Source organism: Artemia sp. Qi Xiang Cuo, chromosome 21, assembly GCF_049724085.1.
Source record: "Artemia sp. Qi Xiang Cuo chromosome 21, ASM4972408v1, whole genome shotgun sequence".
Classification (NCBI taxonomy): Eukaryota; Metazoa; Arthropoda; class Branchiopoda; order Anostraca; family Artemiidae; genus Artemia; species Artemia sp. Qi Xiang Cuo.
This window is the reverse complement of record NC_142814.1, coordinates 3,107,846-3,127,926: the sequence shown is the minus strand read 5'-3', so window position 1 is coordinate 3,127,926 and position 20,081 is coordinate 3,107,846. Positions and strand designations below refer to the sequence as shown.

The following is a 20,081-nucleotide window of genomic DNA, read 5'->3' as shown; positions in this document are numbered from 1 at the left end:
GTCATCATCGTTGCCAGTATTTGATCAAGATGGAGATTTTCGTCAGTTCCTACCTGAAGATTGTGATGTGTCTGCGTACCTTAAATCTGTAACTATTGATGGATTATTTGATGTTAAAAATAATATGAAAAATGGTGCATCAGGAGGTGATTTTATTTCGTTGAAGGGTTTGAAGTCGATTTTACCTGTTATATCTAGTCATTTTTTAGGACTGGTATACAATTGTTTAAAAGCTGTAATATTTCCCGATTGTCTAAAGGGCGCGAATGTTATCCCGATATTTAAAGGAGGGGATAAGAATTGTTTTAGTGATTATAGACCGATTTCTCTACTGCCATTTATTTCTAGAGTGTTTGAAAAGTTGATTCATAGTAGGATGGTAAGTTTTTTCGAAAAAAGACAATTTTTTAGTTCTAGTCAGTTTGGGTTTAGGAGTCATCATTCTACAGAGCATGGAGTTTTGTTTTTAACAACTTTTATTAATGATGCTTTAGACAAGGGTCTGAAGATAGCTTCGATATTTTTGGATATTACTAAAGCATTTGACTCTGTTGATCATGATATACTAGATCAAAAGCTATATAGTAGTGGTATACGTGGTGATTTTTTTAAATGTGATAGTTAGTTTTCTTAGTGGAAGGACTCAGTGTGTCGTGATGGATGGAGTTACATCTAAAATTGAATATATTTCGATTGGAGTACCCCAGGGTTCCGTTTTGGGCCCTTTGTTGTTTTTGGTTTATATTAATGACCTTTGTAGAGCTTCAAGTAATGTGTCTTGTTCTTTAGACCTTGATACGGTACTAAAGGAATTCTACCATGTTTTGCTGATGATGCCCATTTTACTGTAGCTGCTAGAAATGAAAATGAGTTGATGACTATATTGAAACAAGGTATTTCTTCAATTGAAAAGTGGATGCGAGAAAATAAATTGAAGCTTAATCACAATAAGTCAAGTTTTTTTATTTATGGTAGAATTACTGGACATTATCCATGGATTAATAGTATAGAAGTAGGTCACCATACTATTGTAAGATCTACTAGTACTAGATACCTTGGTGTTATAATTGATGAAAGCCTTAGTTTTAAAGACCATATTGCATCTGTTAACAGCAAATTGTCTCGTAATATTGGTATTATGCGTAAACTTAGGTATCTTTTTCCGTGTGAAATTCTGAGAATGTTGTATTTTTCTATGGTTCAACCATATCTCATTTACTGTTGTATGGTTTGGTCGAAAACATTCGTAACTCACCTCCATCCGCTCTGCGTAACACAGAATATGGCAATTAGAGTTCTTTATGGTAATCAAACTGACCTATCTGTATCGGTGAGGCATCTTTACCACGAGTATAAAATTCTACCGTTGGCAGGAATATGTGTATTCTGTAATGCTCTGTTTATGTTTAAACATTTAGCTTCGGAGTTACCATCATGTTTTTCGGGAATGTTTAGTCTTGCGTCTAGTATTCACGATAATTTGACGCGATCTTCTCAGTTGGCGAGAAAACAAGCTATGGTCACATCTGGGTCTGGGGTTTCACTACGTCATGTTGTTTTTTTAGTTTGGGAGACTTTGCCAGAGGAGTTGAGGACTGTTGGGGGTTTGCAGGATTTTCGTAAGTCGCTAAAGAACCATTGTTTTGATGTGTATATTTTGAATGGATTATTCCACGCCACTTAAGTTTTGTTTTTGAGGAGGGTTTAGTTGCAGCTGAATATGATTATAATTTTTATAATTTTGTTGGGTGTTGTTTGGAGGTTCGTTTGTTTTTGGGTCCGGTAAGTTGAGCTCTAATTATGTTTTTTTTTTCTATTTCTTTTTTTTTTCTTTTTTTTTTCTCTCTTTTTTTTTTTTTCTTTTTTTTTTTATTTATTAGGAGGGTTTTATCCTGCACAAGCATTGCTTAAGGGAATTGATGATGCATACATATATTTTTTTAAATAAAACCAATGTTACTTACTTAGTAATATTTAAATAACACAAATATAACTTATGGATATATATAATAGAAGTGAGATCTAAATATAATTTGTGTATCATTTAAAATTGGATAAACCGAAACCATATAACATTGCAGCAAACAAAACTGTACCCGGAATTGGTAATGTGAGTCTTCTACATACAGTTTTCCTTTCAAAGTATTTGTATTGCAAATCTTTCTGTCTAAACTAAACAAACATATATGTGCCCTTTCATCAGCATAACTTAGAAGAAAAAAAAATTGGTAATTAAAACTGTAAGGGGCGAAATAAAATCGTGCAATATTCAAAAATCAGGAATGAATGAAAATTCCTATGAACAAAACAGTTCGTGGTAACAAATTGTAAGTAAAGAGCGACACTGCTCAATAGTAACTGAAATTCTAAAAAAACGGAATTTTGATACCAATAGATGCATCAAAAGAACCGACTTCTAATGCTGATTCCAAACATATAAGTTTCATTAACCGATCAAACCTATAATATAAGTTTAGTGTAACCTACCGAAGGCTACGAGAAAAAAAGAACGTGATTTTCGAAAAAGGTGAATAACATCCCCTGAAAGTCAAAGAATCTTATATCAGATTCAGCGTATGAGGAAACCCTACTGTAAAGGTTTTAAGGTCCTATCAGCAAAAATGTGGAATCTTAGATTTTTTGCCAGAAGAAAGATCACAGAAGCGTTTTTATTTATTTATTTTTTTTTATATGGGTGATCGTATCATCCCATTAGTCTAAGATTCTCGGGAGAGAGCTCATTTGAATGGAAGTTAAAACTTCTAGTGCCCTTTTTAAGAAGCCTAAAAGATTGGACAGCAACTAGGCCTCCTCCAACGCCCCTTTTTCCTCCAAAATCGTCTGATCAAAATTTTGAGATAGTCATTTTGTTCAACATAGTTGAAAGACCCAATAACTATGTCCTTGGAGAGAGCATGACCCCCCCCCCCCCACGATGCCAAGGGAAAGGTATTTAAGTTATAAAATTTGCCCATTGTTTAAGTGTTTAAGTATAGTATTTTTTATTGGGATGTGTGCAAACATTTTTCGGGGGGGGGGGGGGGGAAATTCTCTGCCGGGGGATTTTCCACGGGAAGAATTTTCCATAGGGAGGGAAGTTTCCAGAGGGTGAACTTTTCAGGGAAAATTTTTCACGAAATTCCTATACGAAATTCTTTTTATATGTCTTGTTTTCTCTTTGCCGACTCAATTTTATGCGTGGAGATGTTAAAAGTAATTGTCCGGGGTAAATTGTCACCGGGGTTAAATTATCTTGAGAATATTTCTGTGGGGAGGGGGATTTTTCTGTGGAGGTGGAGCCAGATTTCCTGTCATTCCATAAAAAACAATCAGAAATTAAATTTAAAAATCCAGTTTTTGTAAATGAAAGTAAGGAGTAACATTAAAACTTAAAACGAACAGGAACTATTAGTATATGAGGGGTGTTGCTCCCTCTTCGCCACCTTGCTCTTTAAGCTAAAGTTTGAATTGTGTCCTAATTCTTTAAGAACGACTCTTGAAATTCAAAGGTCGTTGAATTTGAACAATGAAGACCAGTCTTCTTTTTAAACTTTATTAATTAAAAAAAAACTTTCCGAAAAATAAGTTTTTCAAAGAAAAGTAAAGGCCATATTAATCTTAAGCTCAGCAGATACAAATACTTGTTAAAATTTAAACTCAAAACGGAATAAATGAAACCCAAAACGAACAGAAATTAAATAAACAATCATGGTAAAAAACATACAACAAGTAATAATATAAATGAATAAATAGACCTTAAAGCGAGTAATGCTTGGATTGAATATGTAAATCAAGCTTAAAACGAAAACAAATATGTTGCTATTAAAGTATAAATGAAACTTAAAACGAACAGAAATTAAATAAACAATCAATGCGAACAAACATACAATATATATTAATGTAAATGAATAAATAAATCTTAAAACGAGTGAAACTTAAATTGAATATGCAAATCAAGTTTGAATCGAACAAAAATAACTACAAACAAGAGTTTGGGTATCGTCTCACTGCAGAAGCCTAAAAACCTACTGCGGCATTGGCGCTTTACTGAAAACAATTCTTTGAAATATTTTCAGTTTTTAACTTTAAGAAATCAAAAATTAATTAAGATTTTAGGGAATAAATATCAGCATATGTATATTAAATTGACAATGCACATTTTTTTTCAGTAAACTCATTTGAACTTTTTTTCAGTAAAGTACAAATTATATTCTGGCTTTTAGAAAGCATAGGGTTTTGAACCCTACTCACATTAATTTATGCTCGTTTTGAGTTTGACTCTAATATTTATTTTAATTTTTGTTCGTTTTGAGTTTCATTTATTTACTGATACTGATTTGGGGTAGTTGTATGCTTGGTAGATTATATGGTAGTCCGGACGCCAGGTGTTGAAAATGTGAACCATACCACGACGGAATGGGGCTGCTACGAGAATTAGCCTACCCTCAACCCCCTAAATTGACCATGCGGATTCAAAAATACCAATGGAACTTGCTTGCGAGTGGTGGAACACTCCGAAACTTGAAATTTTATTATATTTTGGTGATTCATGCACGAAAATGCATGTTCCATAAAGTTTGAGGTGCAGTTTTCCGCTCAAATAGAAATGCCTAGAAGCCATAGAATGTTTTCATAACAAACTAACACGATTAGTTACAAAAAATGGCAGAAATAAAAAAAAATGGCAAAACTATATGAGTCTTGAACAGTCTCGGAAAGTATAAACAAAATCAAATTGAATATTAGATATATAACGATATTAATTGTTGAAAGATCCATCAGTTCGAGATTTTTTTTTCACTGAAATTTTTATTTTCATTTTCAATGCTGTAAGAACTGGAAAATAATAAATTTGTAATATACGAGTAATTCGTTTTCAGTGAAGCACCAATGACGCAAAAGGCTTTAGGTTTTTACAGTTAAAGAAGGGGGCAGTATCCAAATTTTGCTTGTAGTGAAACTATATTTGTCTTGAACAATCTTGAAAAGAACTAATAAATTAAACTGAATATTTGATGTACAATGATACTAATTGCTGAAAGCTCATCAGTTCAAAATTTTACGGCAATTTTAATGTTTATTTTCAATATCAAGTACAAAAGAAAACATTTGCAATAAAATTCGTTTTCAGTAAAGCACCAATGATACAGCAGGTTTTAGGCTTTTGCAGTGAGACGATACCTAAACTCGTGTTTGTAGTTATTTTTATTCTATTCAAACTTGATTTGCATATTTAATTTAAGTTTCGCTCGTTTTAAGATTTATTTATTCATTTACATTAATATATATTGTAAGTTTTTTCGCATTGATTGTTTATTTAATTTCTGTTCGTTTTAAGTTTCATTTATACTTTAATAGAAAAATACTTGTTTTCTTTTTAAGCTTGATTTTCATATTCAATCTAAGCATTACTCGCTTTAAGATATATTTATTCATTTTATATTAGTACTTGTTGTATGTTTTTTGCGATGATTGTTGATTTAATTTCTGTTCGTTTTGGGTTTCATTTATTCTTAAATATTAATATCTGGTCATTTTAAGTTTGAATTTTAACAGGTATTTGTATCTCCTGATCTTGAGTTTAAAATGGCCTTTACTTTTCTTTGAAAAACTCATTTTTCGAAAGTTTTTTTTAATTAATTCTTGTTCGTTTTTGATTGCAACAATTTTCATGTCCTTATGGCAGGGGGGGGGAGTACTTACTGTCTGAATATTCTTGGCTTTAAAAAACTGATCTAAAAACTGTCAATTTAAATCGAATGAGGCTTTTTTCAAAGTCTATACGATTACCTCTTTGATAAAAACCTTATATATGAACAATAGACAGCTTGCATAACTTGTGGACAGCGATTGACAACAATGAATTTATTGAAAAATAGCTCCAATAAGGGGGTTTAGACCATTTCACTTGCTGACACAAAGAGATCACGACTGTTTGGAATTGACCTTAATAGGAATTTGTGCCAAAGCAATTTTACATCTATCATACAGTATTCATTTTAACATTATAATTGGACAATTATAAAAGATTTCCTATGTGTTCTTCCCTTACAAAACCCCATCCAATAAGTTATAAACACCCCTTAATAAATTACGCCCCGGGGCATAACTTACAACGCCTACCCCTGGGCCCTGGTGGGCTGTGTCGACACCGGAGTTTTTTGTTTTCAGAACTTTGAACTATTTTAACAAAATTTCTATCTCAAAATTTTTATCTGATGCATTTAGGGCGTGGAGGAAGGAGAGGGGCTAGTTGCCATTTAATCTCTTTTGACTCTTAAAAAGTGAACAAGAACTTTCAATTTTCAATCACATGAGCCCTCTCTAAAGTTTATACGAGCATCCCTTCCATAAGAAATAATATGAAGGATTCGGAGAATCCTTAAATTACAACCCTTGCCCTGAGGCCTTTGGGGGAGTTGTAAAGACCTAATTTCCAGAACTTAAAACTACGTTTAATAAAATGGATGTCTTAAAATTTTGATTGGATGTGTTTGGGGAAAAGGTGGGCGTGAAAGGGGGGTTAGTTGCCCTCAAATCATTTTCGACTATTACAAAGGGCACTAGCCCTGGGAATTTCCAATCAAATGAGCCTTTTCTGAAGTTTCTACGACAACGCCTTCTATAAAAACCTTATATGCCCCAGGGCATTACTTAAAATTTTTCGCCTGAGAGTTGTGGGGGATTGTTCTACTCAAAAACATATCTTCTATCTGGAAATAAACTACGATGAAAAAAATGGTTATCTAACAATGTTGATTTGAAGTATTTGGGGAAACAATGGGCGTGGGGGGGGGGCGAGTTGCCCTCCAATCACGTTCGACTATTAAAAAGGGCAATAGCCTTTTGAATTTCCAATTGAATTTGCCTGTTTTGAAGTTTCTACGACAACGCCTTCTATAAAAACCTTATATGCCCCCAGGGCATAAGTGAAAACTCTTGCCATGAGGGTTGTAGGGGAGTCACCTCCTCAAAAACATATTTTCTATCTAGAAATCTACTACGCTGAGCAAAGTGTCTATCTCAAAATTGTGATTGGATGCGTTTGAGGGACTGATGGGCGTGGGGGGCTAGATACCCTTCAATCAATTCTGAATATCTAAAAGGGCAACAACCCTTTAATTTCAAATGGAATAGGACTTTTTTGACGTTTCTACAACAACGCCTTTTATAAAATCTTATATGCCCCCAGGGCATAGCTGAAAACCCTTGCCCTGAGGGTTGTGGGGGAGTTTCCTCCTCAAAATATATTTTCAATCTGGAAATCAACTACGCTGAACAAAAATGGCTATCTCAAAATTTTGATTGGATGTGTTTGGGGGAATGACGGGTGTAGGGGGGGGGGGCTAGTTGACCTCCAATCAATTTTGGCAATGAAGAAGTGCACTATCCCTTTGAATTTCCAATCGAATGAGCCTTTTTTGAAGTTTCTATGACAACGCCTTCTATAAAAACCTTATATGCCCCCAAGGCATAACTTAAAACCCTTGCCCTGAGGGTTGTGGGGATTGTCCTCCTCAAAAACATGCTTTCTTTCTGAAAATCCACTACGCTGAACAAAATGGCTATCTCAAAATTTTAATTGAATGTGTTTGGGGGGATGATGGGCCTGGGGGGGCTAGTTACCCTCCAATCACTTTCGACTATTAAAAAGGGCACTATCCCTTTGAATTTCCAATCTAATGAACCTTTTTTTAACTTTTTACGTCAACTCCTTATCTATAAACATTATATTGCCCCAGGCCATAACTTAAAACCCGGGCCCTGATGTTTGTGGGGGAGTGTCCTACCCAAAAATATATTTTCTATCTGGAAATTAACTACGCTGAACACAACGACTATTTAAGAATTTTGATTGGATGTGTTTCGGGAAATGATGGGTGTGGGGGGGGGGGCAAGGTGCACTACAATCACTTTCGACAATTAAAAAGGGCACTAGACCTTCTAATTTCCAATCGGATTAGACTTTTTTGAAGTTTCTACGCCAACGCCTTCTATCCTAACCTTATATACCCCCGGGTCACATCTTAAAACCCGTGTCCTGACGGTTGTGGGGGAGTCTCCTCCTCAAAAATATATTTTATATCTGGAAACCAAGAGCGCTGAACAAAATGTCTATCTAAAAATTTTAATTGGATATGCTTGGGGAAATGATGGGCGTGGGGGGGGGGGAGGGGCTAGTTACACTCCAATCACATTCGACTATTAAAAAGGGCACTAGTCCTTTAATTTCCAATCGAATGAGCATGTTTTGAAGCTTCTACGACAACGCCTTCTATAAAAATCTTATATGCCCCCAGGGCATAACTTAAAACCCTTGCCTTGAGGGTTGTGGGGGAGTATCCTCCTCAAAAATATATTTTCTAATTGGAAATCAGCTACGCTGAACAAAATGGCAATCTCAAAAATTCGATTGGATGTGTTTGGGGGACTGATGGGCAGGGGGGGGGGCTAGATGCCCTCCAGTCATTTTCGACTATTAAAAAGGGCACTAGCGCTTTAATATCCAATCGAATGAGCCTGTTTTGAAGTTTCTAAGACAACGCATTCTATAAAAACCTTATATACCCCCAGGGCAGTAACTTAAGACCCTTGCCCCGAGGGTTGTGGGGGAGTGTCCTCCTCAAAAATATATTTTCTATCTGGAAATCAACTACGCTTAACAAAATGGACATCTGAAAACTTTGATTGGATGTGTTTGGGGGAATGATGGGCGTGGGGGGGGGGGGGGGGGGGGCTAGGTACACTCCAATCACTTTCGACTATAAAAAAGGGCACTAGCTCTTTAATTTCCTATCCAATGAGCCTGTTTTGAATTTTCTACGACAACGCCTACTATAAAAACCTTATATGGCCCCAGGGCACAACTTACAACCCTTGACCCGAGGGTCGGGGGGAATATCCTCCTCAAAAATATATTTTCTGCCGGGAAATCAACTCCGCTGAACAAAATGGCTATCTACTATTTTTTATTGGATGTGTGGGGGGGAATGATGGGCGCGGGGGGGTCTAGTTGCCCTCCAATCACTTTCGACTATTAAAAAAGACACTAGAACTCTCGATTTCCAATCAAATGAGCCCCCTTTGAGGCTTCTACGACGACCCCTTCCATATGAAGTGCCTCTGGAAAAAAAAATAATAAAAAATTGGAGCAGTATGGCCTTTACTATAGGCAACGCTACAGCGTTGCCTCTGATTTATGTGTAAGGGGGTACAAACTAAATATTTCTTGGGAGGGCAGGGGGTAAAAAATAGCCAAAAAATTGATAATTTGAATAAAAAGTGCCCGAAATAAAAAAAAAACAGATTTCACGAGGAGGGGGCCGGGTTCTAGACCCCTTCCTCCAGGGTATGCCCTTAGTGATGGTGGCTCTTTATTTTATTTATTTTTCTTTTTGGGGCGGGGGTGGGGTATTTTATTTCAATGCGTGATCCTCAATCTATTGTTATTCTTTTTGCATTGAAGATCTTCGTTGTTATTCTTCGCATTGAAGGAAATATTTCGACCTAGGTCAAAATATTTCCATTGGATTCTTTTTTTTATTCTCTATAAATTTTACACCCGAATTCGTTGTCCTATGTTTTATTTAACTGGCTTATCCAGTGTGGTTTTTAAACTTATTGAAAAAAAAAAATCCGAGAAGCAAATCCTCTGATATCCTCTTTGCCATGTCCTCTAAAAAAAATAGATCATGGCTATTGATCCCGTTACTTAGCCACTCACTGGCCACCCACTAGCCACCCACTGACGGTGGCTAACCCCGACTTCACTATGTAGATGTGATTAAGAGATTTGAAGAGTTATTTATGCCTTAAAACAAGGAAATATAGTAATATGTAAAAAAAACATGGCCCTAAGCCAGAATGAATATTTTTTGGATTAGTATAACTTACCCAAGAAAAACGATTTGACACCCTCTCCCAGCTCACCTGTTAGAGATTTTAACGTCTTAATTGAGCCCTAACACAATATCAAATTTACAAAAGATAAAAAAAAAAAAAAAACGAAAAAAAAGAAAACCCGGTAAGTTTTTTTTTTTCTGATTTCCCAGGAGGCATTCGATCAAGATAGTAACACAAACATCATCATTAAAAAAATTATAAGCACCTTTCGATCATCGTCCTCAACTAATATCTTGCGGCCCTCTGCAGACTGCACACGGGCCCCAATAGCTACATCGAACTCCCTCCTTGTGGCAGGCTCGATCCATATATAGTCCCCCTAAAAAGAAAAGAATAAATTTTGTTAACTGCATTAGGATATACGAAGCGTGTTTTTTCATTAAGGTCCGTTTGAACATAAGTACCCAACGAAAGATTATTTCAAAAAAGTAGATTAATTTTCAGAAAGTGCATACCAGTACTTTACTATATGTTTTCAACATACTTACCAAGTTTTTTTTTTAACAGCTATCATATCTCTCAACTAATTTTAAAGTAGTCTTTATAAGAACTTGCCGTCGGCTCCAATAGCCAAGAGTTCACTGCTGTTTTTACACCGTCGTCATCTTTTTAACGGTCGCCACCACAGTTTATAGAATTAGCAGTATGATCAGTCCCTATCTCACCCATTATAAAAACCCGGACCGAGGCGCAAGTGCTCTGACGAACGTTAAAACATTAGGGGCATTAAATCTTTTCACGGGTAGACCAGTCAGATTTCTCTTGAACACGAAAATTGGCTTTAACGTTGGAACAGTAATTTTGAAGAAACTAAATTTAAATTAATTCATTCCAATACATGCATGAAAATCGGCAATTAGTAGTGCAATATTATTATTAGATGTTTTTAGGAATTAAAAATAGGTTTCGAAGTCTCAAGTTGGTTTCAAAGGCATTTTGAGAAAGTTTCTGCCAAAATACGTGTTTCAGGGTAATTGGACCGCTGATGGCAGATCAAATGAGAGGAGCTGCTTGTACGCGCCGATATAAATATATATATATATATATATATATATATATATATATATATATATATATATATATATATATATATATATATATATATATATATATATATATATATATATATATATATATATATATATATATATATATATATATATATATATATATAATATATAAATATATATATATATATATATATATATATATATATATATATATATATATATATATATATATATATATATATATATATATATATATATATATATATATATATATATATATATATATATATATATATATATATATATATATATATATATATATATATATATATATATATATATATATATATATATATATATATATATATATATATATATATATATATATATATATATATATAATTAGTTCAGATGTTTATAGGAATTACAAGTAGGTTTCGAAGTCTCGAGTTGGTTTTAAAGGCATTTTGAGAAAGTTTCTGCCAAAATACGTGTTCCAGGGTAATTGGACCGCTAGATCAAATGAGAAGCTAGAAATACCGCTAGAACGGTAGATCAAATGAGAGGAGCTGTTTGTACGCGCCGATATATATATATATATATATATATATATATATATATATATATATATATATATATATATATATATATATATATATATATATATATATACTACTAACAACTCATCGCAGCACCATGCCGCCTGAGGCCAACACAGCTACGCACGCTCCACCTCCACCCCAATGTATTCAGAGCTTCCCTTTTTACACCCGCCGACGAAGTTCCCGTTTCCTTTAAATCTTTCTTTATGACGTCCTCCCACCCCAGACGGGGACGACCTGCTTTCCGTTTAGCCCTAGATGGTTGGCGGAAAAGAACAATCTTCGGCAATCTGTCATCCTTCATCCACAAAACATGCCCTAACCACCTCAACCTTCCTTTCATTATAGACCTAGAAAGCGGTATTGAACCACATTTTTCGTATAGCCTATTGTTTGAAATACGGTCAGTCAGCCGGGTACCCAGAACAATCCTTAAGCAATTTCTCTGGAAAACATCTAGCAAATCTTCATCCGCTTTTCGGAGCGTCCATGCTTCAGAGCCATATTTGACCACTGTCATCACTGTAGCTTCTAATATTCTAATCATGGTTTGCAGACTTATCTTCCTATTCTTCCAGACTTTTTTTAACAGTGAAAAAAACAACCTGAACCTTGGCTATTCTATTTTTAACATCTTCACTGCTCCCACCATCCTTACTAATAATACTACCAAGGTAAGTGAAGCTCCCCACCTGATCAATCTTTTCATTACCCAACGTCACCTTTTTATCTTCACTTATTCCTAGCCTTTGTAACTTAGTTTTCCTAACACTAATTTTCAAACCAATACTAGCACCCTGAACTCGCAAAACCTCTAAAACTCCATTCATTTTGCTCATACTTTCATCTGGGATGCTTAAATCATCAGCATAATCCAAGTCCAGGAGACTTTTTCCTCCCCATTTGATTCCGTGGTCTCCCGTTGCCTTTCCTGTGCTCCTTAAAACAAAGTCCATCAAAATAATACATATAAAGGGGGATAGAACACAACCCTGCTAAACTCCTGATTTTATACAAAACCAGCTGCTACCATCATTTCCTACCTTAACCGCAGCAGTGTTATTCTCGTAAACAGCACTAATCACTTTAATGTATTTGTCTGGTATACCATACAAGGATAAAACCTTTACTAAAGCTCCTCTATCAACAGAATCGAACGCTTGCTCATAATCTATAAAACTGAGGACCAAAGGTGTTTGAAAACTTAGGCACTTCTCAATTATTAACCTAAGAGTGAAAATTTGGTCAACACATCCTCTACCTTTTCTAAAACCGCACTGCTCTTCTCTTAAAACTTTGTCTACGGCATCTCTCAGTCTAAAAAGTATCATATTACTAAGTAATTTGCTACCTACAGAGACCAGACTAATGCCTCAATAATTACCACACTCAATTTTATCACTTTTCTTATGAAGTGACTTAATTAAGGTTTTCCTGAAATCGTTAGGTACTTTCCCTTTTTCAAAAATCATATTCATAATCTTCAGTAACTTATTTCTAACCTAAGAGCCACCATATTTAAGAAGCTCATTTACTACCCTATCAGCACCTGGAGCCTTATTATTCTTTAATCCTTTTAGTACTTTTGCTAATTCCTCCTCACAAAACAAATCTTCCTTCACATCCAAGGTATCACAAACTTTTTCATTTTCCTCTATATTTTTTCCTGCAACTCTATCTCGGTTAAGCAAGTTCTCAAAATGTTCGGCCCATCTCGCTTTTGCTTTTTCCTTATCGCTAATTGCCACCCCATTCCTATCTTTAACTGGGACAAGTCCGGATTGACTACTACCTCTCAATTTGTTAACGTGCCAGTACAATATTTTACTATTATGCCGTCTAGCTGCATTTTCTAAATCCTCGGCAATTTTATCCATGGCCTCCACTTCACACCTCCTTAGTTCATATTTCAATGCTTTCTCCACTTTCTTTACATTTCTTTTGTTTTCATGCGATCTATCACTCAGATAATTCTTGTACAAGTCCTTTCTCTTTTCTATTAAACATAAAGCTTTGTCACTAATATGCTTAGGTGCAGTTCTAGCTTTCTTCTCTTAGACACCTTCAGCAACTTCACAAATTATTTTTCTAAAATTATTCCAACCATCTTCCACAGTATCAAATTTTAAACCCTCAAGTTTAGTATTCAACTGGTCCTGGAGAGTTTCTCTGAATTTCTCATCCTGGAGTCTACTAACATCATAACTTCCCAGGAGGTAATTACCCTTCCGATATTTCAACAGTAAATTAACCCTTGACACTACTAGATGGTGATCTTTACTTTTAACATCAATAAAAGCACCCCTATATATCCTAGTATCTTGTATTGATCCTACCAGTCTACGGTTTACTATAACATAATCAATAAGGTTTGATGTCTTACCATCATGTGAATACCATGTTAACTTATGAGCCATTTTATGACCAAACACCATATTGGTTATAACTAGATTGTTATACATACAAAATTGCAAAAGTCTGTATCTATTACAGTTTTCTTTTCCTACACCAAATTTACCTAGGCTAGGATACCATCTATCCTTATTTCTACCAACCTGGGCGTTAAAATCTCCCAGTAGATTTCTACCTGGGACCTTGTCTATTTGCTCCTGTAACTGTAAGTAAAATTCATCTGAGTCACTAGTATCTCCATCAGTCGGTTCTACAGGGGCGTATACTACTATAACTGATACCCTGAACTTTCTAGTATTAAAATGAGCAATTATTATTCTATTATTAATACGATCCCAGCCTAAACAAGACTTAGCAGCTTCCTTATTCATCATGTGCCCTACTCCCTGTCTATGTATCCCATCCTTCCTGCCTGAGTAAACAAATTCTATATCACCTAATTTCATACGTCCTACCCCTGGGACTTGAGTTTCTGAAACCCCTAGTAAGTCCAGTTCGAATCGTCTGAATTCGTCAATCAAAATATCGATACGATAGTCATTTTTTAATGTCGTAACATTCCAAGTTCCAATTTTCATGTTCTTTAAATCATTGAAATTATTTTGGCCTCAAGAAAAGTAATGATCCCGGATACCAGTGCAGGACAGGGATCACATATCTTCTCAAGTCTACACCGAAGTGCTTAAGCCGGCTTAGAACCGGACAGCAAGAAGTCCCTGGGACCTCCATGAATGGAGGCTTTGTGCAATCATGGGCCCATTTTGGTCACAACATAGTTTTCAGCACTTGGCGATGCTCTTCTATCGACAAAAGTCAAAATCCTGTACAGAAAATCTAAAGCCTATTGCCTCCAACTCATTATATATTCATGCCTACAAATATTATGCTACTACGGGGAGGCGAACCGTAATAGATACATTAGCTAGGATAGCTAGGATATATATATATATATATATATATATATATATATATATATATATATATATATATATATATATATATATATATATATATATATATATATATATATATAAACTGTATACATACAAACTTTGTATACATACAAACTGGAAGAATATTCTATAATAGGAGCTTTTCTAGCGTAAAGCCTAGCGTAAATTTTCTAGCGTAAATTTTGGATCTGCCACTAAAATGTGTGATGTCCTTCAATTTTCTGAAAAGTCCCTAAGAATTTTACGAAAAACACTTCTTAACAGACGTTTGGTTTTTTCTTGGATAGGGCTATTGTGCCAACTTTTACCACAGCAACCAATAATTAGAACCCAAGTCCTAAAATTGGTCTCAATCAGGAACCCTTATCGCTATCTAAATTCACAAAGTGCAAAGATTTTCAAACAGAGTTGTTTATTTTTTAAAGTTCAGGAAAGGTCTGCCCATTTCATACGAAAACATTGATTGAAAACGAAAGTAGTCTTATCTAGAAAATAAATATAGTAGAAAATAAACATCACAACGTGAAAAAAAAATTATAAACCATCCAGTGGCGGATCCAGAGGGGGGGGGGCGCGGGGTGCCCCCTATAGTAGTCTAAAGTAGCGTAATTTACCTAATTAACGTAAGTTTGCATTAATTAAACTTGCTCCTAACGTAAGTTTATCGAATCAACCTATTTTGCGCTCCCCCCTAAAAAATTCTGGATCCGCCCCTGAAACCATCACACCTATTCCACCAGTTATTAGAAGAAGAAAAAAATCCTTATTTTCACAAATTTCATCAACCCCTCGCCCCCTTTTTTATAAAAACCTACATAGGCCAATCAGTTGAGTCCACTGTTTGTAAATAATAGATGAAGTGATAATTTGTATATAAATTAAGTCATACCTGTGAGATGGGACATTTGCAAACCACTTGGCTGGCTCACCTAGTTTTTTTCTGCTTTCACAATTATGAATGATACAATTTCGAACCATTTCTCATTGATTGACGCGTACAGACTAACCCGCTAACCCATGAATAAGTGGGAGGAGCTTTTTGTTCGCACCGAGAATGAAGACCAGAAATGATCTGCGATAAACTTACTGGATAATTCTATAAACTGTGGTTGCCACTGAGGTGGCAACCGGTTGAACTGGAGACGAAACATCGATAACGCATATCACGCCCTAATCGAGACAACAGAACATGGAATGGAAACACACACACTCACCTGAAAATTTGAAAGCCAAACATCCTCTCTCCCAGCGCAAAATCATGGCGTCGGTGTTTGGGAATAGGCATGGTGTTTTTTTTTGTTTTTTTTTGGTCGACTTCATGCAACGGAGGAACCTATCAATGCTGAAGTATACTGCCTAACACTCAGAAAAAAAAGACATCCGGACATTTAAATTTTCCTTCTTCATGACAATGGCAAGATCTCAGACTGCAGGTCAAACCCGTAATTAGTTGGATAATTTTGGCTGGGAAGTTTTAGATCACCCACAATACAAAGCTGATCCTGCGCCGAGTGACTACCATCCGTTTCACCACCTCAAGCAACACCTCAGTGGCAAACGTTACAATGATGATAACGATGTAAAAACAGAAGTGAACTCCTGGTTAGCAGAATAGGCAGCAAGTCTTTATGCAGAGGTTACTTTAAAATTAGTTGAGACTGTTGAGAGGTATGATAAGCGTTACAACAAACTTGGCAACCAGGCTGTTAAAGAGTAAAGTATGGACTTTTTGTAAATAAATTTACTTTTTTTAAATAATCATTCATATATAATCATTCATGTATATATATATAAATATATATATATATATATATATATATATATATATATATATATATATATATATATATATATATATATATGTATATATTTACGTTAGATAAATCTGCCTTCTACTATGATCCTAGGGTTTTATCATGGTCAAGACCAGGAATATTTAGCTGGTTAATCATCCATTAAATTAAATAATTAAATTTTGATGCAAATACTAAACATTTCTCCTTGCAAGTTAAACCACTGAAAGTACCAACTCCTTGAGATAAAAATACTATTTACTGACAATATTTTCAATCATTAACAGGATTATTTAATTAACTTCAAATTTAATTAAAATTTTAAAATATTTATAAATTAAATTAAAAAATTAATTTTAAGATTTAAAAAAACTATTTTGAAAAATTATTTAATGATGAAATGGCAAATTATAATATGAGAACAAGCCAAGGAAGAAACGTATAAATATTATATACAAATAAAACACTTCTAAAGAATTGAACGTAAGAATTTACAGGTCGAAAATTTGTTTCTCGCACAAAAAAAATTCAATTCCAAAAATTCAACAAGTTATAAAGATTAAACCTAGAGAAGTCTGACTTAAATAAACCCAAATTTCGAACATAAGAAAACCCGACTGGTTCAGCATTTTGATCAAATTTCATTATTCACTAATCAAAATTGATTGACTAAAAATGGATTAAGTAGCTTTCTAAAAAAAATAAGAAAACCATAGAAGTCCAAAAAGCTACAAGACTCACAAATCGAAAAACTTGTTTGATATTATCATCAAACTTTAAATCCTCCATTGTTGAGCTAATAAATGCATAAGTCAAAATTTAAACTGAAATTTTAACAAAAACTTTCTTTTCAAAGTAACATTACTGATAAGACCAAGTCCTAAAAACGCGATACTATTTACTGATAAGGTTATCAGTCATAAATCCATAGAATGGAAATGATATAATCTAAAGACAAAATATTATTCAAGTCCAAAAGCACAGAAATATGGCATTCAAACTTAATCCAACTATAAAAAGGAAAAGATACAACTCTACTACCGAAGATTCATTGAAGCGCCAAACCACATGAGGCCAACAAAGTAGTACACCCTCCTACACCACCCCAGACGGTTCAAAACTTCAGAATTTACTCCCTCTGATGAAGTTCTAATTTCCTTTAAATCGTTTCTATGGCCTCGTCCCACTTAATTTAAGGTGGCCCTGTTTTTCGCTTGGATTTTTTTTATTATTATTATTATTATTATCACAGGCTTCACGGCTCCATCACAAATGATGAGAATCATTTGGATGGCCAAAAATATTGTTTTTGATGGATGACCATTGTAACGTGAGTAAAACGCGATGTATTTAAAATACCAAAATAAAGTTCCTTCTTTCTAAAGATAATTCCGACTTCCTATAATTAAGTTAAATCTAGTTTCAAAAATGAAAAGTCCTTAATCAGCAAAGAAAAAAACCGCAGTTAGCCTTAGACAAAGAACGGCGCTATCCAAGCTTTGGATTTCGCTAAGACAGTGGGCAATAAAAAAGGTGCTACGCACAATATTTCTAAGGAAGTTTAAATGATAAGAACCGTGTGAACGTTTGAATCATCAGAAATATTTAAAACAATCTATTGGACGAAGGGTTCGCATCCTTGGGCCACTTGAGCCAATGGTGGGCCAGTTCTTACAGCGCAGGAAAAAAAAAACTACGTTTGATAGTGGGGTAAAAGTGCTTTTTGAAAGTATTCATAAATTCGAATCAGGACCATTCAGATAAAATTTTTTCGCCACTCAAGCTTGGCAATTCTTTCATTGTTGTATCTCAGTCACCATTATTGTCATTTGAAGTGACCCATTGCTGTTCGGCCAAATATGTAAGTTTCAATAAATCTATTGCTTTTTTACCTGTGTTTATTTCATTTTATATGTCTGTAGCCAGCCTAATAACAGGTAATTAGCTCGCAAAATCTCTAAGGACGTTCCCAGGGAATCTGATCTCCAGATAGCTCAAGGAGAAGAGGTCACATTTATATTTCTACACACCTTATTTTCTCTCAATAATTGAGGGCAGCGCGGTCATAAAGTTACTTCACTCCCAATTGCTGTGGCGCGAGGCTTGTTGCCACAATCTTTAGCGCTATAAGCGGCGCTATCGGAGAACTTATAAGGTGTAAGTTCACGACCTTTGATCATAATAATACCTTCGACGCGGTCAATATTTATTACCAATTAAGCTCAGTCCTTCCTCTTTATAGCCACACTTTCCTTTATAGCCACATATAATTCCATCGCTACAAATGGCGCGGTCGGCAGGATAATGCTAATGACGGGACGTCATTAATTGATGGGAAGGGTAATATGTACCGTGAGTAAAATGCGATGTATTTAAAATACCAAAATAAAGTTCCTTCTTTCTAAAGATAATTCCGACTTCCTATAATTAAGTTAAACCTAGTTTCAAAAATGAAAAGTCCTTAATCAGCAAAGAAAAAAAAACAGCAGTTAGCCTCAGACAAAGAACGGCGCTATCCAAGCTTCGGATTTCCCTAAGACAGTGAGCAATAAAAAAGGTGCTATGCACAATGTTTCTAAGGAAGTTTAACTGATAAGTGCCGTGTGATCGTTTGAATCATCAGATATATTTAAAACAATTTATTGGACGAAGGGTTCGCATCCTTGGGCCACTTGAGCCAATTGTGAGCCAGTTCTTACAGCGCAGGACAAAAAAAAACTACGTTTGATACTGGGGTAAAAGTGCTTTTTAAAAATATTCGTAAATTCGAATCTGGACCATTCAGATAGATTTATTTCGCCACTCAAGCTTGGCAATTCTTTCATTGTTGTATCTCAGTCACCATTATTGTCGTTTGAAGTGACCCATTGCTGTTCACCCAAATATGTAAGTTTCGATAAATCTATTGCTTTTTTACCTGTGTTCATTTCATTTTATATGTCTGTAGCCAGCCTAATAACAGGTAATTAGTTCGCAAATCTCCCAGGGAATCTGATCTCCCACGTTCCCAGGGAATCTGATCTCCAGATAGCTCATGGAAAAGAGGTCACATTTATATTTCTACACACCTTATTTTCTCTCAATAATTTAGGGAAGCGCGGTCATAAAGTTACTTCACTCCCAATTGCTGTGGCGCGAGGCTTGTTGCCACAATCTTTAGCGCTATAAGCGGCGCTATCGGAGAACTTATAAGGTATCTTATAAGGTATCTTTATATATATATATATATATATATATATATATATATATATATATATATATATATATATATATATATATATATATATATATATATATATATATATATATATATATATATATATATATATATATATATATATATATATATATATATATATATATATATATATATATATATATATATATATATACATATAAAATTCGAAC

At 34.6% G+C, this 20,081-nt stretch overlaps 1 protein-coding gene across 3 annotated transcripts in view; it reads right to left on the bottom strand.

Moving 5' to 3' along the window:
- The window catches only part of ck (unconventional myosin-VIIa ck), a 251,992-nt gene that overhangs the window by 144,303 nt on the left and 87,608 nt on the right, over positions 1 to 20,081 (bottom strand). For 2 of the 3 annotated variants that reach the window (XM_089106554.1, XM_089106553.1), the window contains one exon: positions 10,109 to 10,222. In XM_089106554.1, coding sequence (XP_088962680.1) covers positions 10,109 to 10,222 — 114 coding nt within the window. Of the gene's footprint in view, positions 1 to 10,108; positions 10,223 to 17,414; positions 17,517 to 20,081 lie in introns of those variants that run through there. The other variant, XM_089106552.1, reaches the window with a different exon arrangement.